Genomic DNA, 24,635 nt, shown 5'->3' on the forward strand with positions numbered 1-24,635 from the left:
TCTTCGGCTGATGTGTTTGTGGCATGGTCGTGTGGCTCCAGCTCCTGGGAAAACAAGGCATCAGAAACTAACATTCATTAGCATTGAGATTAATGAGTGTCAAGTTTTGAGTTTACATAACTAGTGTATTGTTGTCTTGACCGCAGTTGGCAGCAGTGGAGGGAGACGGTTACAAGCAGAGTACGTCGCCACATACACAAGCGGAGAATTTTCAAGGCGTCACATTGGGACGAGCAGGCATGGTACGTATATTACTATTTAAGTTGATAAATTTTACATGTGATTGTTTGCACTGAATGTTAAAAGTTAATTAACATAGTGGTAAATATATGTAATGGTTTATTATTATTATTATATGACCCAACAGAAGACTTATTATGTATGTTACATACAACAGAGTTCTGCATTGCTAAATATGTGCAAATTATACTTGACTAGCCTAAACTTAAGCAAAAATGGCAAAACATTTTATAGTATCAGTGGCACCTCGATTAACGAGCGGCTCTATCTACGAGCATTTTGAGTAACGAGTGAGCCACTCACAGAACATTTGTCTCTACTAACGAGCTTTTCCTCGATTAACGAGCGTTTTCGCTGGTTCTCGCACATCTTTTACGACAGTTTTGTCGTTGTTTCCCAAGACGAGTTTTCCACATGACGAGCTCAGTGTTGGAACGGATTAAACTCGTTTATCAAGGTGCCACTTGATTAACGTACATAGTGTACATTTAGTGTACATAAAATATAAATATGTTTAATATCAAATATAAATAACGCTTTGGACATTGACATAATTGATCTTTTACAACAGATGGTCCATGCTAAATTGATTGCTAAAGAAGCTTTGGAATTGATTCTTGACGTAACAGACCGCTGTCGCGATTACCTGGAACGATACTTCAATCTCAAAGAGCCATTATATTTTGCTTTTACACATTTAGTATGTCGCACAGCTAAACCAGGTAAGGTATTTTTTTATTGGTTTCTGCTCAATAAATTATTTTAGGTTTTTGTATGGATCCCACAAGACTTATGGAAACCATACAAAACCCTGTTCATGAATTGTGTCAGTTAAAAAGATAGTTTGTGAATCAATAATTGATGCATTTGTTGCTGCAAAGTATTCATTGTTCAAATTAGTATTAAGCATGTTATTGTTTGGTCAGAGATGTCAGAAAACAGGTCATTATCTGACCTCAGCCATGAAGTCCATGTTGACAACTGCCTATTACAAGATTCTGGAGAGTGCCTCAGAGTTCCACCAGCCTACACATACAGGGATTACAGGTAAGAACTCATCTGCATTTTGGCAAAACCTTGATAAATATCATTTTAAAATATTGTTGTATGGTCATATATAACTGGAAACTAGTTGTGCATTTCTGGGAGGGACTCCTCATTGGCTCACCAAGCTAAACTCTGATGCTACCAAGCCTTAGCCCAACACGTCAGGTCTCTGAGACCCATCTGTCACCTATCTATCTTGAGGTTATCTTGAGATGATTTCGGGGATTAGTGTCCCTGCGGCCCGGTCCTCGACCAGGCCTCCTTTTTTGTTACACATTCCCAGAAAGCAGCAGCCCGTAGCATTTGTCTATCTCCCAGGTACCTATTTACTGCAAGGTGAACAGGATCATCAGGGTTAAAGAAACTGCCCATTTGTTTATGCCTCCGCCGGGAATCGAACCCGGTACCTCAGAACTATGAATTCGGAGCGCTGTCCACTCAGTTGTCAGGGCCGTTACCACAAGCCATTACCAGAATCTGGATCACACTTTATAAGGCAAAGAAAACCCAAGATCAGAGATTAACTATAACATTAGAAAAACCTATCAAAGAGCATAGTTGCAAGAGCTACTGCTTGAAAGAAATTAAGCATCCATAGGAATGCAAAGCCCGAATGTAAGACCAATGGTGACAAATTACCAATGTAGGACTGGAAACAGGAGATACTTTTTCACTCGCAGGGTTATAAACAAATGGAACCGCCTACCTGCCGAAGCTGTAAATGCCAAAACTGTGTAAAGTTTTAAAATATACCTTTTGAGATATATACAAGAGTTGTTACATTCTTGTAGAGCCACTAGTACGCGTAGCGTTTCGGGCAGGTCCCTGGAATACGATCCCCGCCGCGAAGAATCGTTGTTACAACCAAGTACACATTTTACTGTTGCGTTAAACAGAGGCTACAGTTAAGGATTTGCGCCCAGTAAATCCTCCCCGGCCAGGATACGAACCCATGACATAGCGCTCGCGGAACGCCAGGCGAGTGTCTTACCACTGCACCACGGAGACTGGTTAATATTACCTAGAAAAGCTCATCAAGGCATGATCTTTTGCCGTGATGGGGAGGACATTCGACAAGTCACCAGCTTCCTGTCCTCATTTAGGCCACTAGGGTTAATGGCCCTCAGGTATATTAGGTAAATGCCTCTCTGTAGCCAAGCTCTCATATCTCAACTTCTTCAAAGACTGGTTAAGAGGAGCCGGTCGGCCGAGCGGAGAGCACGCTGGACTTGTGATCCTGTGGTCCTGGGTTCGATCCCAGGCGCCGGTGAGAAACAATGGGCAGAGTTTCTTTTACCCTATGCCCCTGTTACCTAGCAGTAAAATAGGTACCTGGGTGTTAGCTGTCACGGGCTGCTTCCTGGGGATGGAGGCCTGGTCGAGGACCGGGCCGCGGGGACACTAAAGCCCCGAAATCATCTCAAGATAACCTCAAGATAACCTCACATTTGGCTGCCTCCAATGATCTTCAGTTTTTTCTCTTCTGCTCATAGTTTGGTGTAGTCAGGACAAATTTAAGGTATGTGGGGGCCAAGACCACTTGTCTGACTTTTATGATCCTTGTCCAGTAGACAATAGAGCTTGCTTTAGGGTATTATGAAGTTGCTAATGATTAGAAAGATGCCCTTGATGTCTGTTCTAAGCTGCATTTTTACGTCTCAAATACAAATTCTTCATTCAGGAAAAGTACATACATAGTTGATATACAAACATAATGTGTGATTTATAGATAGAGCTAGTACATACAATACCTAAAACCACTAATACACATAGCATTTCTAATACGCATAGCGTTTCGGTCTGTGTGTGTTAACGAGAATTCAGTCATTGTACATGTTCCGTGTGAGAATTTAGTAGTCTACAAAGAAAGTAAGTGATAAATGGAAGATAAATAATAAATCATTGAGTTGAGGGACAGGAAGCCAGAGTGTATGCATACACGTTATGCTTGTATCGAGTTCCCCCCCCCCCTCCAAGGTTGAATTACTGACCCTACCCAAGAAAGCTGACTAGCTCATGAGTATCTACTCACTGCTAGGTGAGCAGAGGCACTAGATGAAAGGAAATGTGCCCAACTGTTTCTGTCCCGTCTGGGATTCGAACCCCGGAATTCTCGATTGTGCGTCGAGAAGGAACTTAGAGAACCTTTTCCTTCCTAGAGAAGGAAAAGAAGGAATATAACGCTTTGAAATTACTGACGGTCTTGGCCTCCACCACCTTCTCCCCTAGCTTGTTCCAACCGTCTACCACTCTGTTTGCGAAAGTGAATTTTCTTATATTTCTTCGACATCTGTGTTTAGCTAGTTTAAATCTATGACCTCTTGTTCTTAAAGTTCCAGGTCTCAGGAAATCTTCCCTATCAATTTTATCAATTCCTGTTGCTATTTTGTATGTAGTGATCATATCACCTCTTTTTCTTCTGTCTTCTAGTTTTGGCATATTTAATGCCTCTAACCTCTCCTCGTAGCTCTTGCCCTTCAGTTCTGGGAGCCACTCAGTAGCATGTCTTTGCACCATTTCCAGTTTGTTGATGTGCTTCTTAAGATATGGGCACCACACAACCGCTGCATATTCTAGCTTTGGCCTAACAAAAGTCATGAACAATTTCTTTAGTATATCGCCATCCATGTATTTAAAAGCAATTCTGAAGTTAGAAAGCGTGGCATAGGCTCCTCGCACAATATTCTTTATGTGGTCCTCAGGTGATAGTTTTCTATCTAGAACCACCCCTAGATCTCTTTCTTTATCAGAATTCTTTAATGATTTCTCACATAATATATAAGTTGTGTGGGGTCTATGTTCTCCTATTCCACATTGTGTGTGTGTGTTTTTAAGTTTTTTTTTTTTTTTGAGATATATACAAGAGTTGTTACATTCTTGTACAGCCACTAGTACGCATAGCGTTTCGGGCAAGTCCTTAATCCTATGGTCCCTGGAATACGATCCCCTGCCGCGAAGAATCGTTTTTTCATCCAAGTACACATTTTACTGTTGCGTTAAACAGAGGCTACAGTTAAGGAATTGCGCCCAGTAAATCCTCCCCGGCCAGGATACGAACCCATGACATAGCGCTCGCTAAGTTATAGGGTTTGATCTGCTACTTAATTCCAGATTGGATCCAGTTGCTTTTAATCCCAGCTATTCACATTCCTTCACTTTACAGTCACTAGTGGCCACAAGATATCTCTATAGATATCGATATCTCTATATATAATAAGAAAATTGCAATTTGACACTTATCACAGTATTTCTTAATATTTAAACTTTGTATCATTTTGAGCATTTTTGCCTCTTTTGTCGCTCACAAAAGCAAACCGCATATGCTGCATGCATCATCAAAATTAACATCATAATATTTAATCAAAACATTTTGTGCATCGCTGTTTAGCAGCATCAAATAAGTGCTTAGCATCAAGGGAACCGGTCGGCCGAGTGGACAGCACGCTGGACTTGTGATCCTGTGGTCCTGGGTTCGATCCCAGGCGCCGGCGAGAAACAATGGGCAGAGTTTCTTTCACCCTATGCCCCTGTTACCTAGCAGTAAAATAGGTACCTGGGTGTTAGTCAGCTGTCACAGGCTGCTTCCTAGGGGTGGAGGCCTGGTCGAGGATCGGGCCGCAGGGTCATTAAAAAGCCCCAAAATCATCTCAAGATAACCTCAAGACAACCTCAAGATAACCTCAAGATAACCTCAAGATAACGTCAAGATAACGTCAAGATAACCTCGACCAGTAGTCTGAATAAAATTGAAATGCTCCATCAACACCATCTTCTTAAGAGGGTTACCAAATAATATGACACAATTTAGACCAATATGTGTACCTTAACATCCTCGAACAAAAATGTGTAAGATTTGATATGTATGCTCGGTACTTTTCAGATAATACGCGTAATTATTTTTTTCAGTGCTTTGCTGTACCTGAATGATGAGTTTGAAGGCGGTGACTTTATTTTCACGCATGATAGATCGGGATTATCACATGAGGTATGTATTGAAAATTCATAGTTTGTTAGAAAATTCATAATTTTCAACACTCGGGTGTTGAAAATTTACAGTGTGTGTGAATGCGCAATGATGTATTTTTGATAATATCTCTCTAATTGCAATAGCTGTTTTTAGTTTAAATACACATATGTATGCAATTATGGTATATGTTTGTGATTATTGTATGTGTAATTACAGTACAGTATCCATTTGTGATTACAGTACAAGATAATACTGTATCTACTTGTTATTATGGTGCATTCCCAGTTTAAGTATTAATTTCAGCATTGTATCTGTGATTACTGTATAATATCTGCAATTTTACTGTGCAGTATAATATATATTTTTGCTTAAAGCTGCAGCAATAGAGTGATACTTGTAGTCTTCAGTTTTCTTCATTTAATTTGCCATAAATAATTCTAAATGCTTGAATGCTCTCTGATGCCAGCAAGGAACCAGGGGTCAGATTCACAAAGCAGTTATGCCAGCACTTACGAACCTGTACATCTTTTCTCAATCTTTGACGGCTTTGTTTACAATTATTAAACAGTTAATTTTCTCCAAAGCACCAGGAGGCTGTTTATAACAATAACAACAGTTGATTGGCAAGTTTTCATGCTTGTAAACTGTTTAATAAATGTAACCAAAGCTGTCAAAGATTGAGGAAAGATGTACACGTTCGTAAGTACTCGCGTAACTGCTTCGTGAATCCGGGTCCTGGATAGTTCCACCCATTCCATCCACACCAGGCCTCTTGCAAGTTATTATAAGTCTTATACTAATTTATAAATAAGTTATTATAAGGGTCAGAGGTCAACACTTGACCCTCCTGTAAGAGAGATGTAAAGAGTGTGAGGACACTATATCACTCACATCAAGAACACTCCTCCAGAAAGTGTGTGAGATAATACAATCAATAAGGTAAACAAAAGACAAAAGCAGAGCTAACGAGAACTACCCCAGCAAGAAGGATGCCAGAGAGATCAAATATGCGCTACTCCGGCCAGAGGCCACTGCAGCCTACTTGGCCAGGGGCCACCGTGGCCTGCTTGGCCAGGGGCCACCGTGGCCTGCTTGGCCAGGGGCCACCGTGGCCTGCTTGGCCAGGGGCCACTGTGGCCTGCTTGGCCAGGGGCCACAGTGGCCTGCTTGGTTGGGGGCCACCATAGCCTGCTTGGCCAAGGGCCACCATGAGCTATCGTAACCAGGGGCCACCATGGCCTGCTTGGCTGGGGGCCACCATGAGCTATCGTAACCAGGGGCCACCATGGCCTGCTTGGCTGGGGGCCACCATGAGCTATCGTAACCAGGGGCCACCATGGGCTGCTTGGCCTGTGGCATAGAGGGAGGGAGGAACGAAGAAGAGGAGTAATTTGGAAGAATCTTCCAAGACAGAGACCCCAGGGCAGAGCTGAATCAGTGACATGAATAATATGATGAACATCGCAGATCCCAGGGGTGGATGGATTGATCCACCTACTACAACCAGTGTAGCAGAGGTTGAAAGTGGACATCCACCAGAATATAGTACAGGGGAAATCAATAGTGTTTGAAATCGCAGCGTTTCTGCCCGAAACGCTGCGCATACTAGTAGCTTTACAAGAATGTTAAGGGGGCGTCTGGTTATTATAATGAAAGTTGTTCAATGTCAACCAATATTATTTTTCTAGTTGTATATGAAAAGTGCTTAAATTGTCCCAAGTTTCAGTACTGCAGCGTAAATAGAAAGGGAGTTTTTTTGTTTTTTTTGTTTTTTTGAAGGTTTTTTACACATTTTCAAGTCCACACTTCAGAACACACGTTTCAGATAAAATTATTCTGTGACACTTTTCTGACACATTAGCATATAATAAAGGATTTGGGGATTTAGAATTTCCAAAACATCTTTAGTTTTCCTAATACAAATGTTCAAAGTTCCCCAAAAATTTTTTGCAAATATGGCATGTTTATTGCTATTATAAAATCAATAAATGAACTTAGAGAAAAATGAAAGCCCCCCAATGTAGAGACATGCCCTCCACATATACTGTGTAAGTTTCATGTAAATTGAATAAAAAAAGAATGAGTTTTGTAAACGTTTGTGTCAATTGAAAAAAACCCAGAAATGAATAAAGTCTAAGGTTCTAAAATCTGTGGCTGGGTTTGACATCAACCAATTTTCTCCAAAATTGGCATCCTTACAGATAGGCTTACGTACAGTCAGGTGTGTAAGTTTGATGCAAATCGCCCCCCAAAAAAATGAAAAAAAAAAATATTAAAAAAAAAAAAAGAAAAAAAATCCTTTTTTTTTTTTTTTTCCTTAAATTTTTTTTCCAATTAAACTAATAATAATATTTGTTTAATATATGCTATTGTGATAGCAAAGAGTTGTAGTTATGATTTCAGTTGACACTTTTGATTGATAATCGATTTTGACCATTTTTGCATAATTTTCACAACTACTTCAATATTTTTTTTCTCCCTTCCTATTTATGCTACAATGCTGAAACGTGGACCAGATGAAACACTTTTCATATAGAACTTGTCAAAAAAGTTTGATTGAAATCGAATGAGTTTTCATTTTTGCATTTTTGGACCCAGATGCCAACCAGACGCCCCCTTAACACCATGCTATGTATCCTCACAAACCCAATGTACCTTCTTGTATATATATAATTAAATAAATAAATAAATAAATACTGTAAATAAATGGCAACCTCAAATTCATACCTCATGAGGACAGAATTGGAGGGGCTGGTATAAGAAGCCCTCTGAAAACTGTAAAGGCTTTGCCGGGTTCTGAAGGGCTGACCAAACAGAAAACACTGCAGATTACAGTCCCTGATAAGAGCCTGTGAACATAGGGGGCTGCCAAGGGCTTGAGCAGCACATTGTAAGATGAGCACAAGCAACTAAATGGCTCCGTCTAGGATCCTCTTGGACGTAGGTTCAAACCCTCGTCACGGCCCTTGTGGATTCGTTCAAGTAAGAGAGGCTTTGCCAAGACAGAATTGTAATGGTCATAAGATGGTGGTCCTCAAACATCAAAGACAAAAAGAACATGATCACCGGCGCCAAAATGGAAAGCAACCAGCAAAGAAAAAGAAACGGCAAAAAGACTGCCAGAGGGCACCTCATACTGGTGCCGAGAAGATGGTTACCTTGAGGGGATTTCGGGGCTTAGCGTCCCTGCGGCCCGGTCGTTGACCATGAATACAAATGTGACATGAACTTGCCACCTAGTCTTCTTGAAGATGATGGTCCAGTCAGCTGTGATTAAACTGCAGTTGCAAAGATCAATGGATAGCCTTGAATTCTGCAGGTAAACAAGTCCATCTCCCCGTTCATTCCAGTGAGGCAGAGCCCCTCCCAAACGATCAGTCGATGGACTTACAAGGAAGGGGCCAATGAGCAAGAGGAGCTGGGAACCACGGCTGAACTGGCTACTGAGGAGTGACTCAGATGACACAGCCAACAAAGGTTTCCATTCTGGCCATTACTGAAGGGTGAAGCTGGGTCAGAGGGAAGAGGTATAAGACGTCCCACCAATTTCATTCCAAGCAGAATGGAACCCAGTACTTGGTAATACCACCTTTCTAGCGGTATTTTCACTTGGTCTGGGTTTACATCAAATACCCAAACTGCCTGTGCCTCTACCACTTGGGCTGGACGGTAGAGCGACGGTCTCACTTCATGCAGGTCGGCGTTCAATCGGTCTGATGGGATATGATATATGTGTGTACACCTACCCAGGCAGCTAGCTTCCAGGGAACCATTGAGGAGCCTGTCAGAAAGTTGTCCATTTTTGGGTCATTTGATTCTTGCCATTTGAGGGTTTTCCCTGTGCTGCTTTGCTAGGTGGTTTCACTTGCTTCTTTCACTCAATCTCAAGCCAACGTGTTCTCCATCATTTGCTTCATTGCAGTGATTGGGGAGGTTTTGTTTTGCCTTGGGGGGGGGGGGGTTCTCTGTGTTTAAATTTTTGTTGGACCTACATTTAGCCTTTTTAGACTTAGCCAGCCAAGTTTTCTACTCAATTGTGTCCGTCAGGAGCAAGCTTGCAAGAGTTATGTCCTCCTCTTCTTAGTCGGTATTGCATTCTTTCTAGATTTGTCAATTCCTGCTTTTCCTGGGATTATACTGATCTTTCCTTCCTGTGATTTGTCCTACTTTCATACTGAGTGTGCATTTCCTTGTTGCATTTGTGCAACTTCATCTTTGTTGATCTGGACTTTATATTTCATTTTGCATAGGTATCTATGGCCTGTAGGTCTGTCACCTGGGTACCCTTTTCACCTTGGATGGGGTTGGTGTTGTGGGCCCCACAGGCATCCCTTCTTGACTGCTGTACTGCTTTTGGCAGTCATGTCCCTCCTTATTGGTGGATTCTCTTTTCTTGTAGACTAAATTATGTCTTGTAGTATCTTTTCTATTCCTGCTCTCTTGGTGCCTTTGTGGGATGTTTGGCAGACCTTTCATTTTTATATTCAAGAGTTGTTACATTCTTGTACAGCCACCAGCACGCGTAGCATTTTGGGCAAGTCCTTAATCCTAATTTTCCACGGATACGACTCGCCAAATCTTTTAACAACCAGGTAACCATTCACTGCTGGGTGAACAGAGGCAAAAGTTAAGGATTGGCACCCGGTCAATCCTCCCTGGGCCAGGATACGAACCCAGGCCTAAGCGCTTGCAAAGCGCCGAGTGGGTATTTTGCCACTACACCACGGGCCCTTGACTTTTGTTTAATGTTTCTTAAAGATTCTACCTGTTCTCTATCAGGTAAGTGTATGAATCCGCTCTCTCTGTTGGAACCATAGGCTGAGGGTATTCTCCTCAGGTCAGGTCAGGTCAGGATTGTCAGGTCCTTGGTGGACTTCCTTTCTATTCTGCTTTCCTTTATAGTCTTTATATTCAGATGGTGGTTTCCATGGGAAGGGGAGCTCAGTGAGCAACCAAGGAAAAGCCTTGTTTACACACTGGGCAGAGAGAGAGGATTGAAATGCTTCTTTCTGATTGATCCTTCAGTTGCTTCTAATTGATCCTTCAGTTGCTTCTAATTGATCCTTCAGTTGCTTCTGATTGATCCTTCAGTTGCTTCTAATTGATCCTTCAGTTGCTTCTAATTGATCCTTCAGTTGCTTCTGATTGATCCTTCAGTTGCTTCTAATTGATCCTTCAGTTGCTTCTGATTGATCCTTCAGTTGCTTCTAATTGATCCTTCAGTTGCTTCTAATTGATCCTTCAGTTGCTTCTGATTGATCCTTCAGTTGATTCTAATTGATCCTTCAGTTGCTTCTAATTGATCCTTCAGTTGCTTCTAATTGATCCTTCAGTTGCTTCTGATTGATCCTTCAGTTGCTTCTAATTGATCCTTCAGTTGCTTCTGATTGATCCTTCAGTTGCTTCTAATTGATCCTTCAGTTGCTTCTAATTGATCCTTCAGTTGCTTCTAATTGATCCTTCAGTTGCTTCTAATTGATCCTTCAGTTGCTTCTAATTGATCCTTCAGTTGCTTCTAATTGATCCTTCAGTTGCTTCTGATTGATCCTTCAGTTGCTTCTAATTGATCCTTCAGTTGCTTCTAATTGATCCTTCAGTTGCTTCTGATTGATCCTTCAGTTGCTTCTAATTGATCCTTCAGTTGCTTCTGATTGATCCTTCAGTTGCTTCTAATTGATCCTTCAGTTGCTTCTGATTGATCCTTCAGTTGCTTCTAATTGATCCTTCAGTTGCTTCTAATTGATCCTTCAGTTGCTTCTAATTGATCCTTCAGTTGCTTCTAATTGATCCTTCAGTTGCTTCTAATTGATCCTTCAGTTGCTTCTAATTGATCCTTCAGTTGCTTCTAATTGATCCTTCAGTTGCTTCTAATTGATCCTTCAGTTGCTTCTAATTGATCCTTCAGTTGCTTCTGATTGATCCTTCAGTTGCTTCTGATTGATCCTTCAGTTGCTTCTGATTGATCCTTCAGTTGCTTCTAATTGATCCTTCAGTTGCTTCTAATTGATCCTTCAGTTGCTTCTGATTGATCCTTCAGTTGCTTCTAATTGATCCTTCAGTTGCTTCTGATTGATCCTTCAGTTGCTTCTAATTGATCCTTCAGTTGCTTCTGATTGATCCTTCAGTTGCTTCTAATTGATCCTTCAGTTGCTTCTAATTGATCCTTCAGTTGCTTCTAATTGATCCTTCAGTTGCTTCTAATTGATCCTTCAGTTGCTTCTGATTGATCCTTCAGTTGCTTCTAATTGATCCTTCAGTTGCTTCTGATTGATCCTTCAGTTGCTTCTGATTGATCCTTCAGTTGCTTCTAATTGATCCTTCAGTTGCTTCTGATTGATCCTTCAGTTGCTTCTGATTGATCCTTCAGTTGCTTCTAATTGATCCTTCAGTTGCTTCTAATTGATCCTTCAGTTGCTTCTGATTGATCCTTCAGTTGCTTCTAATTGATCCTTCAGTTGCTTCTAATTGATCCTTCAGTTGCTTCTAATTGATCCTTCAGTTGCTTCTAATTGATCCTTCAGTTGCTTCTGATTGATCCTTCAGTTGCTTCTAATTGATCCTTCAGTTGCTTCTGATTGATCCTTCAGTTGCTTCTAATTGATCCTTCAGTTGCTTCTGATTGATCCTTCAGTTGCTTCTGATTGATCCTTCAGTTGCTTCTGATTGATCCTTCAGTTGCTTCTAATTGATCCTTCAGTTGCTTCTGATTGATCCTTCAGTTGCTTCTAATTGATCCTTCAGTTGCTTCTAATTGATCCTTCAGTTGCTTCTAATTGATCCTTCAGTTGCTTCTGATTGATCCTTCAGTTGCTTCTAATTGATCCTTCAGTTGCTTCTAATTGATCCTTCAGTTGCTTCTAATTGATCCTTCAGTTGCTTCTAATTGATCCTTCAGTTGCTTCTAATTGATCCTTCAGTTGCTTCTAATTGATCATTCAGTTGCTTCTGATTGATCCTTCAGTTGCTTCTGATTGATCCTTCAGTTGCTTCTAATTGATCCTTCAGTTGCTTCTGATTGATCCTTCAGTTGCTTCTAATTGATCATTCAGTTGCTTCTAATTGATCCTTCAGTTGCTTCTAATTGATCCTTCAGTTGCTTCTATTTGTCCTTTTGGTCGTAGCTTTTCTATGTGTAGTTGGGTGTCCTGGGTCTTTAAATGAGGGCTGCCAGCTCACTCAGCCCTATAGTTAGAATAGCAGTACTGTAATTCCCTTTTTTTGTGGTTCTATTACACGGAAGGGGTGTGGGTCTGCTCTCTGGTGACAAAGGCAGATACTGGGTCTTTAAATGAGGGCTGCCAGCTCACTCAGCCCTATAGTTAGAATAGCAGTACTGTAATTCCCTTTCTTTGTGGTTCTATTACACGGAAGGGGTGTGGGTCTGCTCTCTGGTGACAAAGGCAGATACTGGGTCTTTAAATGAGGGCTGCCAGCTCACTCAGCCCTATAGTTAGAATAGCAGTACTGTAATTCCCTTTCTTTGTGGTTCTATTACACGGAAGGGGTGTGGGTCTGCTCTCTGGTGACAAAGGCAGATACTGGGTCTTTAAATGAGGGCTGCCAGCACACTCAGCCCTATAGTTAGAATAGCAGTACTGTAATTCCCTTTCTTTGTGGTTCTATTACACGGAAGGGGTGTGGGTCTGCTCTCTGGTGACAAAGGCAGATACTGGGTCTTTAAATGAGGGCTGCCAGCTCACTCAGCCCTATAGTTAGAATAGCAGTACTGTAATTCCCTTTCTTTGTGGTTCTATTACATGGAAGGGGTGTGGGTCTGCTCTCTGGTGACAAAGGCAGATACTGGGTCTTTAAATGAGGGCTGCCAGCTCACTCAGCCCTATAGTTAGAATAGCAGTACTGTAATTCCCTTTTTTTGTGGTTCTATTACACGGAAGGGGTGTGGGTCTGCTCTCTGGTGATGAAGGCAGATACAAGGGGTGTGGGTCTGCTCTCTGGTGATGAAGGCAGATACTGGGTCTTTAAATGAGGGCTGCCAGCACACTCAGCCCTATAGTTAGAATAGCAGTACTGTAATTCCCTTTCTTTGTGGTTCTATTACACGGAAGGGGTGTGGGTCTGCTCTCTGGTGACAAAGGCAGATACTGGGTCTTTAAATGAGGGCTGCCAGCTCACTCAGCCCTATAGTTAGAATAGCAGTACTGTAATTCCCTTTCTTTGTGGTTCTATTACACGGAAGGGGTGTGGGTCTGCTCTCTGGTGACAAAGGCAGATACTGGGTCTTTAAATGAGGGCTGCCAGCTCACTCAGCCCTATAGTTAGAATAGCAGTACTGTAATTCCCTTTTTTTGTGGTTCTATTACACGGAAGGGGTGTGGGTCTGCTCTCTGGTGACAAAGGCAGATACTGGGTCTTTAAATGAGGGCTGCCAGCTCACTCAGCCCTATAGTTAGAATAGCAGTACTGTAATTCCCTTTCTTTGTGGTTCTATTACACGGAAGGGGTGTGGGTCTGCTCTCTGGTGACAAAGGCAGATACTGGGTCTTTAAATGAGGGCTGCCAGCTCACTCAGCCCTATAGTTAGAATAGCAGTACTGTAATTCCCTTTCTTTGTGGTTCTATTACACGGAAGGGGTGTGGGTCTGCTCTCTGGTGACAAAGGCAGATACTGGGTCTTTAAATGAGGGCTGCCAGCTCACTCAGCCCTATAGTTAGAATAGCAGTACTGTAATTCCCTTTCTTTGTGGTTCTATTACACGGAAGGGGTGTGGGTCTGCTCTCTGGTGACAAAGGCAGATACTGGGGCTTTAAATGAGGGCTGCCAGCTCACTCAGCCCTATAGTTAGAATAGCAGTACTGTAATTCCCTTTCTTTGTGGTTCTATTACACGGAAGGGGTGTGGGTCTGCTCTCTGGTGACAAAGGCAGATACTGGGTCTTTAAATGAGGGCTGCCAGCTCACTCAGCCCTATAGTTAGAATAGCAGTACTGTAATTCCCTTTCTTTGTGGTTCTATTACACGGAAGGGGTGTGGGTCTGCTCTCTGGTGACAAAGGCAGATACTGGGTCTTTAAATGAGGGCTGCCAGCTCACTCAGCCCTATAGTTAGAATAGCAGTACTGTAATTCCCTTTCTTTGTGGTTCTATTACACGGAAGGGGTGTGGGTCTGCTCTCTGGTGACAAAGGCAGATACTGGGTCTTTAAATGAGGGCTGCCAGCTCACTCAGCCCTATAGTTAGAATAGCAGTACTGTAATTCCCTTTCTTTGTGGTTCTATTACACGGAAGGGGTTTGGGTCTGCTCTCTGGTGACAAAGGCAGATACTGGGTCTTTAAATGAGGGCTGCCAGCTCACTCAGCCCTATAGTTAGAATAGCAGTACTGTAATTCCCTTTCTTTGTGGTTCTATTACACGGAAGGGGTGTGGGTCTGCTCTCTGGTGACAAAGGCAGATACTGGGTCTTTAAATGAGGGCTGCCAGCTCACTCAGCCCTATAGTTAGAATAGCAGTACTGTAATTCCCTTTCTTTGTGGTTCTATTACACGGAAGGGGTGTGGGTCTGCTCTCTGGTGACAAAGGCAGATACTGGGTCTTTAAATGAGGGCTGCCAGCTCACTCAGCCCTATAGTTAGAATAGCAGTACTGTAATTCCCTTTCTTTGTGGTTCTATTACACGGAAGGGGTGTGGGTCTGCTCTCTGGTGACAAAGGCAGATACTGGGTCTTTAAATGAGGGCTGCCAGCTCACTCAGCCCTATAGTTAGAATAGCAGTACTGTAATTCCCTTTCTTTGTGGTTCTATTACACGGAAGGGGTGTGGGTCTGCTCTCTGGTGACAAAGGCAGATACTGGGTCTTTAAATGAGGGCTGCCAGCTCACTCAGCCCTATAGTTAGAATAGCAGTACTGTAATTCCCTTTCTTTGTGGTTCTATTACACGGAAGGGGTGTGGGTCTGCTCTCTGGTGACAAAGGCAGATACTGGGTCTTTAAATGAGGGCTGCCAGCTCACTCAGCCCTATAGTTAGAATAGCAGTACTGTAATTCCCTTTCTTTGTGGTTCTATTACACGGAAGGGGTGTGGGTCTGCTCTCTGGTGACAAAGGCAGATACTGGGTCTTTAAATGAGGGCTGCCAGCTCACTCAGCCCTATAGTTAGAATAGCAGTACTGTAATTCCCTTTCTTTGTGGTTCTATTACACGGAAGGGGTGTGGGTCTGCTCTCTGGTGACAAAGGCAGATACTGGGTCTTTAAATGAGGGCTGCCAGCTCACTCAGCCCTATAGTTAGAATAGCAGTACTGTAATTCCCTTTCTTTGTGGTTCTATTACACGGAAGGGGTGTGGGTCTGCTCTCTGGTGACAAAGGCAGATACTGGGTCTTTAAATGAGGGCTGCCAGCTCACTCAGCCCTATAGTTAGAATAGCAGTACTGTAATTCCCTTTCTTTGTGGTTCTATTACACGGAAGGGGTGTGGGTCTGCTCTCTGGTGACAAAGGCAGATACTGGGTCTTTAAATGAGGGCTGCCAGCTCACTCAGCCCTATAGTTAGAATAGCAGTACTGTAATTCCCTTTCTTTGTGGTTCTATTACACGGAAGGGGTGTGGGTCTGCTCTCTGGTGACAAAGGCAGATACTGGGTCTTTAAATGAGGGCTGCCAGCTCACTCAGCCCTATAGTTAGAATAGCAGTACTGTAATTCCCTTTCTTTGTGGTTCTATTACACGGAAGGGGTGTGGGTCTGCTCTCTGGTGACAAAGGCAGATACTGGGTCTTTAAATGAGGGCTGCCAGCTCACTCAGCCCTATAGTTAGAATAGCAGTACTGTAATTCCCTTTCTTTGTGGTTCTATTACACGGAAGGGGTGTGGGTCTGCTCTCTGGTGACAAAGGCAGATACTGGGTCTTTAAATGAGGGCTGCCAGCTCACTCAGCCCTATAGTTAGAATAGCAGTACTGTAATTCCCTTTCTTTGTGGTTCTATTACACGGAAGGGGTGTGGGTCTGCTCTCTGGTGACAAAGGCAGATACTGGGTCTTTAAATGAGGGCTGCCAGCTCACTCAGCCCTATAGTTAGAATAGCAGTACTGTAATTCCCTTTCTTTGTGGTTCTATTACACGGAAGGGGTGTGGGTCTGCTCTCTGGTGACAAAGGCAGATACTGGGTCTTTAAATGAGGGCTGCCAGCTCACTCAGCCCTATAGTTAGAATAGCAGTACTGTAATTCCCTTTCTTTGTGGTTCTATTACACGGAAGGGGTGTGGGTCTGCTCTCTGGTGACAAAGGCAGATACTGGGTCTTTAAATGAGGGCTGCCAGCTCACTCAGCCCTATAGTTAGAATAGCAGTACTGTAATTCCCTTTCTTTGTGGTTCTATTACACGGAAGGGGTGTGGGTCTGCTCTCTGGTGACAAAGGCAGATACTGGGTCTTTAAATGAGGGCTGCCAGCTCACTCAGCCCTATAGTTAGAATAGCAGTACTGTAATTCCCTTTCTTTGTGGTTCTATTACACGGAAGGGGTGTGGGTCTGCTCTCTGGTGACAAAGGCAGATACTGGGTCTTTAAATGAGGGCTGCCAGCTCACTCAGCCCTATAGTTAGAATAGCAGTACTGTAATTCCCTTTCTTTGTGGTTCTATTACACGGAAGGGGTGTGGGTCTGCTCTCTGGTGACAAAGGCAGATACTGGGTCTTTAAATGAGGGCTGCCAGCTCACTCAGCCCTATAGTTAGAATAGCAGTACTGTAATTCCCTTTCTTTGTGGTTCTATTACACGGAAGGGGTGTGGGTCTGCTCTCTGGTGACAAAGGCAGATACTGGGTCTTTAAATGAGGGCTGCCAGCTCACTCAGCCCTATAGTTAGAATAGCAGTACTGTAATTCCCTTTCTTTGTGGTTCTATTACACGGAAGGGGTGTGGGTCTGCTCTCTGGTGACAAAGGCAGATACTGGGTCTTTAAATGAGGGCTGCCAGCTCACTCAGCCCTATAGTTAGAATAGCAGTACTGTAATTCCCTTTCTTTGTGGTTCTATTACACGGAAGGGGTGTGGGTCTGCTCTCTGGTGACAAAGGCAGATACTGGGTCTTTAAATGAGGGCTGCCAGCTCACTCAGCCCTATAGTTAGAATAGCAGTACTGTAATTCCCTTTCTTTGTGGTTCTATTACACGGAAGGGGTGTGGGTCTGCTCTCTGGTGACAAAGGCAGATACTGGGTCTTTAAATGAGGGCTGCCAGCTCACTCAGCCCTATAGTTAGAATAGCAGTACTGTAATTCCCTTTCTTTGTGGTTCTATTACACGGAAGGGGTGTGGGTCTGCTCTCTGGTGACAAAGGCAGATACTGGGTCTTTAAATGAGGGCTGCCAGCTCACTCAGCCCTATAGTTAGAATAGCAGTACTGTAATTCCCTTTCTTTGTGGTTCTATTACACGGAAGGGGTGTGGGTCTGCTCTCTGGTGACAAAGGCAGATACTGGGTCTTTAAATGAGGGCTGCCAGCTCACTCAGCCCTATAGTTAGAATAGCAGTACTGTAATTCCCTTTCTTTGTGGTTCTATTACACGGAAGGGGTGTGGGTCTGCTCTCTGGTGACAAAGGCAGATACTGGGTCTTTAAATGAGGGCTGCCAGCTCACTCAGCCCTATAGTTAGAATAGCAGTACTGTAATTCCCTTTCTTTGTGGTTCTATTACACGGAAGGGGTGTGGGTCTGCTCTCTGGTGACAAAGGCAGATACTGGGTCTTTAAATGAGGGCTGCCAGCTCACTCAGCCCTATAGTTAGAATAGCAGTACTGTAATTCCCTTTCTTTGTGGTTCTATTACACGGAAGGGGTGTGGGTCTGCTCTCTGGTGAAGGGGTGTGGGTCTGCTCTCTGGTGACAAAGGCAGATACAGACTCTTCACCACTCCAAGTATATATAGCAGGAGCATTTGAAAATTTCCGTCATGGCGGGCTACAAGTTGTCAAGAGTCTAGCAGTATTCTGGGGTGTATCCAAGCCCCTGGCTTTGTCATAGTGGGCTACAAGTTGCCTAGCAGTATCCTGGGGTGTATCCAAGCCCCTGGCTTTGTCATGGTGGGCTACAAGTTGCCTAGCAGTATCCTGGGGTGTATCCAAGCCCCTGGCTTTGTCATGGTGGGCTACAAGTTGCCTAGCAGTATCCTGGGGTGTATCCAAGCCCCTGGCTTTGTCATAGTGGGCTACAAGTTGCCTAGCAGTATTCTGGGGTGTATCCAAGCCCCTGGCTTTGTCATAGTGGGCTACAAGTTGCCTAGCAGTATCCTGGGTGTATCCAAGCCCCTGGCTTTGTCATGGTGGGCTACAAGTTGTTGAGAGTCTAGCAGTATCCTGGGGTGTATCCAAACCCCTGGCTTTGTCATAGTGGGCTACAAGTTGCCTAGCAGTATCCTGGGGTGTATCCAAGCCCCTGGCTTTGTCATGGTGGGCTACAAGTTGTTGAGAGTCTAGCAGTATCCTGGGGTGTATCCAAGCCCCTGGCTTTGTCATGGTGGGCTACAAGTTGCCTAGCAGTATCCTGGGTGTATCCAAGCCCCTGGCTTTGTCATGGTGGGCTACAAGTTGCCTAGCAGTATCCTGGGTGTATCCAAGCCCCTGGCTTTGTCATGGTGGGCTACAAGTTGCCTAGCAGTATTCTGGGGTGTATCCAAGCCCCTGGCTTTGTCATGGTGGGCTACAAGTTGCCTAGCAGTATCCTGGGGTGTATCCAAGCCCCTGGCTTTGTCATGGTGGGCTACAAGTTGTTGAGAGTCTAGCAGTATCCTGGGGTGTATCCAAGCCCCTGGCTTTGTCATGGTGGGCTACAAGTTGTTGAGAGTCTAGCAGTATCCTGGGGTGTATCCAAGCCCCTGGCTTTGTCATAGTGGGCTACAAGTTGTTGAGAGTCTAGCAGTATCCTGGGGTGTATCCAAGCCCCTGGCTTTGTCATGGTGGGCTACAAGTTGTTGAGAGTCTAGCAGTATCCTGGGGTTTATCCAAGCCCCTGGCTTTGTCATGGTGGGCTACAAGTTGTTGAGAGTCTAGCAGTATCCTGGGTGTATCCAAGCCCCTGGCTTTGTCATGGTGGGCTACAAGTTGCCTAGCAGTATCCTGGGTGTATCCAAGCCCCTGGCTTTGTCATGGTGGGCTACAAGTTGTTGAGAGTCTAGCAGTATCCTGGGGTGTATCCAAGCCCCTGGCTTTGTCATAGTGGGCTACAAGTTGCCTAGCAGTATCCTGGGGTGTATCCAAGCCCCTGGCTTTGTCATGGTGGGCTACAAGTTGCCTAGCAGTATCCTGGGTGTATCCAAGCCCCTGGCTTTGTCATGGTGGGCTACAAGTTGTTGAGAGTCTAGCAGTATCCTGGGGTGTATCCAAGCCCCTGGCTTTGTCATAGTGGGCTACAAGTTGCCTAGCAGTATCCTGGGGTGTATCCAAGCCCCTGGCTTTGTCATGGTGGGCTACAAGTTGCCTAGCAGTATCCTGGGTGTATCCAAGCCCCTGGCTTTGTCATGGTGGGCTACAAGTTGTTGAGAGTCTAGCAGTATCCTGGGGTGTATCCAAGCCCCTGGCTTTGTCATAGTGGGCTACAAGTTGCCTAGCAGTATCCTGGGGTGTATCCAAGCCCCTGGCTTTGTCATGGTGGGCTACAAGTTGCCTAGCAGTATCCTGGGTGTATCCAAGCCCCTGGCTTTGTCATGGTGGGCTACAAGTTGTTGAGAGTCTAGCAGTATCCTGGGGTGTATCCAAGCCCCTGGCTTTGTCATAGTGGGCTACAAGTTGCCTAGCAGTATCCTGGGGTGTATCCAAGCCCCTGGCTTTGTCATGGTGGGCTACAAGTTGCCTAGCAGTATCCTGGGTGTATCCAAGCCCCTGGCTTTGTCATGGTGGGCTACAAGTTGTTGAGAGTCTAGCAGTATCCTGGGGTGTATCCAAGCCCCTGGCTTTGTCATAGTGGGCTACAAGTTGCCTAGCAGTATCCTGGAGTGTATCCAAGCCCCTGGCTTTGTCATGGTGGGCTACAAGTTGCCTAGCAGTATCCTGGGTGTATCCAAGCCCCTGGCTTTGTCATGGTGGGCTACAAGTTGTTGAGAGTCTAGCAGTATCCTGGGGTGTATCCAAGCCCCTGGCTTTGTCATAGTGGGCTACAAGTTGCCTAGCAGTATCCTGGGGTGTATCCAAGCCCCTGGCTTTGTCATAGTGGGCTACAAGTTGCCTAGCAGTATCCTGGGGTGTATCCAAGCCCCTGGCTTTGTCATAGTGGGCTACAAGTTGCCTAGCAGTATCCTGGGGTGTATCCAAGCCCCTGGCTTTGTCATGGTGGGGCTAAGCGTTGCGTAAAGTCTAGCAGTACAGTATTTCAACGTTAAGTCCCGATATCATCTCAAGATAACCTCAAGAAGTATCTTGGGTGTGTGTCCTTTGGTGCAATTAATTTGTCAGTCAGAAAAGAATATTTCAATTCTCTTAATATCAGATTTATTTTTTATGTAGTAATATCTTATTTGATTTGATTTCCTTCAGGCCATTGTGCGTCCAAGATGTGGCAGGATGGTAGGCTTTTCTTCGGGTCCAGAAAATCCGCATGGAGTTTTGCCAGTTCTTGACGGAAGCAGATGTGCAATTGGAATGTGGTTTACCCACGATAAACTCTTTAAAGAGCTGGAACGTACATTAGCAGAAACACTCTTGACTAGGTTGAAAGATGACAGTGTATAGTCCGAGTTTACTAAAGTTGGCCGACCAGAAAGTGTACTTAATGTTTGGAGTATAAATGATCATTTTATAATACTGGTTGAATTATTCTAGTTTTCTGTTCAGAAGTTTTCATATTTGTCATTTTCTGTCATATTCTTGGATAATAACTTTTCATAATACAGTATTTATTTTTATGTGGTTATCTTGAGATGGTTAGGTTATCTTGAGATGATTTCGGGACTTTTGTGTCCCCGCGGCCCGGTCCTCGACCAGGTCTCCTCCCCCCAGGAAGCAGCCCGTGACAGCTGACTAACACCCAGGTACCTATTTTACTGCTAGGTAACAGGGGAGCATAGGGGTGAAAGAAACTCTGCCCATTGTTTCTCGCTGACGCCTGGGATCGAACCCGGGACCACAGGATCACAAGTCCAGTGTGCTGTCCGCTCGGCCGACCGGCTCCTTGTGTATTAACCTTGTGTTATAATGCAGTACAGAATAAATGTTGTTATGGTAATTAGCATAAATATACTAGGTCTACTGCCTAAGGTTTTCTTGTCTACTGTATATTTTTATACTTGTTTAGAATACCCTCCTTTTTCATTTGAATTCTTTTCAGAAAAAAGTAGTTACATGAACCAAAAGGTTTTTAGTATTTAGAAACCTTGTAATGCCATTTGACAATGGTTAAGGATGGACCAAAACATTGTTATCTTGAGGTTATCTTGAGATGATTTCGGGGCTTTAGTGTCCCCGCGGCCCGGTCCTCGACCAGGCCTCCACCCCCAGGAAGCAGCCCGTGACAGCTGACTAACTCCCGGGTACCTATTTACTGCTAGGTAACAGGGGCATTCAGGATGAAGAAACTTTGCCCATTTGTTTCTGCCTCGTGCGGGAATCGAACCCGCGCCACAGAATTACGAGTCCTGCGCGCTATCCACCAGGCTACGAGGCCCCCTAGTCAGGGGGCCGTATTGGCAGACGAGGAGTCACAATAACGTGGCTGAAATATTTTGATCAAACAAGACACTAAAATATTTTCTCTTTTTCTCTTGCAATGTATCTTTATCATTTATCAATTCTGATAGAATTTACCTACTTAAAATTATCTGCTAGATTAAGGACCTGCCCGAAACGCTGCGCGTACTAGTGGCTTTACAAGAGTGTAAATACTGTACTATCCAATGTATTCTCACAAACCCAATGTACCTTCTTGTATATATATAAATAAATAAATAAAAGATAAAGGGACGGCGACGTTTCGGTCCATCCTGGACCATTCTCAAGTCGATTGTGAGCTAACACAATCGACTTGAGAATGGTCCAGGACGGACCGAAACATCGTCGTCGCTTCACTTTCTAGTGTGTGGTGAAGGGACGACGACGTTTCGGTCCGTCCTGGACCAGTCACAATCGACTTGAGAATGGTCCAGGACGGACCGAAACATCGTCATCCCTTCACTTTCTCGTGTGTGGTGAAGGGACGACGACGTTTCGGTCCGTCCAAGACCAGTCACAATCGACTTGAGAATGGTCCAGGACGGACCGAAACATCGTCATCCCTTCACTTTCTAGTGTGTGGTGAAGGGACGACGACGTTTCGGTCCGTCCAGGACCAGTCACAATCGACTTGAGAATGGTCCAGGACGGACTGAAACATCGTCATCCCTTCACTTTCTAGTGTGTGGTTTGGTTAACATCGTGTATTAAGCCTAGGGATGTTAGGTTAATTTATAAGTACGAAGTACATTGTTACTACAAGTACTACCAAAAACAGGAGGATTGAAATTGAAATTGAAATAAGTTTATTGAGGTAAAATACACACAAAGGGATGAGGTAGCTCAAGCTATTCTCACCCCGTTCATTACAACGTGTTAATACATACATAGACACACATCACAAACAATAAACATATTGCAGGCGATGAGTCACAATAACGTGGCTGAAGTATGTTGACCAGACCACACACTAGAAATTGAAGGGACGACGACGTTTCGGTCCGTCCTGGACCATTCTCAAGTTCATTGTGTTAGCTCACAATCGACTTGAGAATGGTCCAGGATGGACCGAAACGTCGCCGTCCCTTCAATTTCTAGTGTGTGGTCTGGTCAATAAACATATTACCAAACATTCTGAGAGATAAACATATATACATTTCCTAACAGAAGGATGTGGTTGATGAATCTGTCTGTATATGTTTTGCCTGTAAATATGATGCCTTATTTCATTTAAAAACTCATTTTCTGAGTGTGTGTGGGGGGGGGGGGGTCATATGGCCTCCAAATGCTGTATAAAAATGCCTTTAGGTAATGACAATTTTTGAAGGAGCTCTTGAAATATTTGAGTGCGGTATATCCGAAAAATTTATCCTGCTGATTTGATGTGTGACACAGGTGAAGCTGTCATCATGTATGGATGTGACACCAGTGAAGCTGTCATCATGTATGGTTGTGACACCAGTGAAGCTGTCATCATGTATGGTTGTGACACCAGTGAAGCTGTCACAATGTATGGTTGTGACACCAGTGAAGCTGTCATCATGTATGGTTGTGACACCAGTGAAGCTGTCATCATGTATGGTTGTGACACCAGTGAAGCTGTCATCATGTATGGTTGTGACACCAGTGAAGCTGTCATCATGTATGGTTGTCACACAAGTGAAGCTGTCATCATGTATGGTTGTCACACCAGTGAAGCTGTCACAATGTATGGTTGTGACACCAGTGAAGCTGTCACAATGTATGGTTGTCACACCAGTGAAGCTGTCATCATGTATGGTTGTCACACCAGTGAAGCTGTCATCATGTATGGTTGTCACACAAGTGAAGCTGTCACACCAGTGAAGCTGTCATCATGTATGGTTGTCACACAAGTGAAGCTGTCACACCAGTGAAGCTGTCATCATGTATGGTTGTCACACCAGTGAAGCTGTCACACCAGTGAAGCTGTCATTATGTATGGTTGTCACACCAGTGAAGCTGTCACACCAGTGAAGCTGTCATCATGTATGGTTGTGACACAAGTGAAGCGGTCACACCAGTGAAGCTGTCATCATGTATGGGTGTGACACCAGTGAAGCGGTCATACCAGTGAAGCTGTCATCATGTATGGTTGTGACACCAGTGAAGCGGTCACACCAGTGAAGCTGTCATCATGTATGGGTGTGACACAAGTGAAGCGGTCACACCAGTGAAGCTGTCATCATGTATGGGTGTGACACAAGTGAAGCGGTCACACCAGGGAAGCTGTCTCACCAGTGAAGCTGTCACAATGTTTGGGTGTGACACCAGTGAAGCTGTCACACCAGTGAAGCTGTCTCACCAGTGAAGCTGTCACAATGTTTGGTTGTGACACCAGTGAAGCGGTCACACCAGTGAAGCTGTCACTATGTTTGGGTGTGACACCAGTGAAGCTGTCACAATGTTTGGGTGTGACACCAGTGAAGCTGTCACACCAGTGAAGCTGTCATCATGTATGGTTGTGAGACAAGTGAAGCGGTCACACCAGGGAAGCTGTCACTATGTTTGGGTGTGACAAGTGAAGCGGTCACACCAGTGAAGCTGTCACTATGTTTGGGTGTGACACCAGTGAAGCTGTCACACCAGTGAAGCTGTCACAATGTTTGGTTGTGACACCAGTGAAGCGGTCACTATGTTTGGGTGTGACACCAGTGAAGCTGTCACACCAGTGAAGCTGTCACACCAGTGAAGCTGTCATCATGTTTGGGTGTGACAAG

General features: G+C 44.2%; 1 protein-coding gene across 3 annotated transcripts in view; it reads left to right on the forward strand.

Annotated features, from left to right (window-relative positions):
• Nucleotides 1-21,284, forward strand: part of LOC123771862 (prolyl 3-hydroxylase 1) — a 69,971-nt gene extending 48,687 nt beyond the window's left edge. The window contains exons 10-14 of one of the 3 annotated variants that reach the window (XM_069337689.1): nucleotides 147-242; nucleotides 812-962; nucleotides 1,167-1,287; nucleotides 5,194-5,272; nucleotides 20,728-21,260. In XM_069337689.1, the coding sequence (XP_069193790.1) occupies nucleotides 147-242; nucleotides 812-962; nucleotides 1,167-1,287; nucleotides 5,194-5,272; nucleotides 20,728-20,922 (642 nt within the window). In that variant the 3' untranslated portion in view covers nucleotides 20,923-21,260. Of the gene's footprint in view, nucleotides 1-146; nucleotides 243-811; nucleotides 963-1,166; nucleotides 1,288-5,193; nucleotides 5,273-20,727 lie in introns of all 3 variants that reach the window. The other 2 variants (XM_069337688.1, XM_069337690.1) reach the window with 2 other exon arrangements.
• Nucleotides 21,285-24,635: the final 3,351 nt, after the last annotated feature.

This window comes from Procambarus clarkii, chromosome 38, assembly GCF_040958095.1.
Source record: "Procambarus clarkii isolate CNS0578487 chromosome 38, FALCON_Pclarkii_2.0, whole genome shotgun sequence".
Taxonomy (NCBI): domain Eukaryota; kingdom Metazoa; phylum Arthropoda; class Malacostraca; order Decapoda; family Cambaridae; genus Procambarus; species Procambarus clarkii.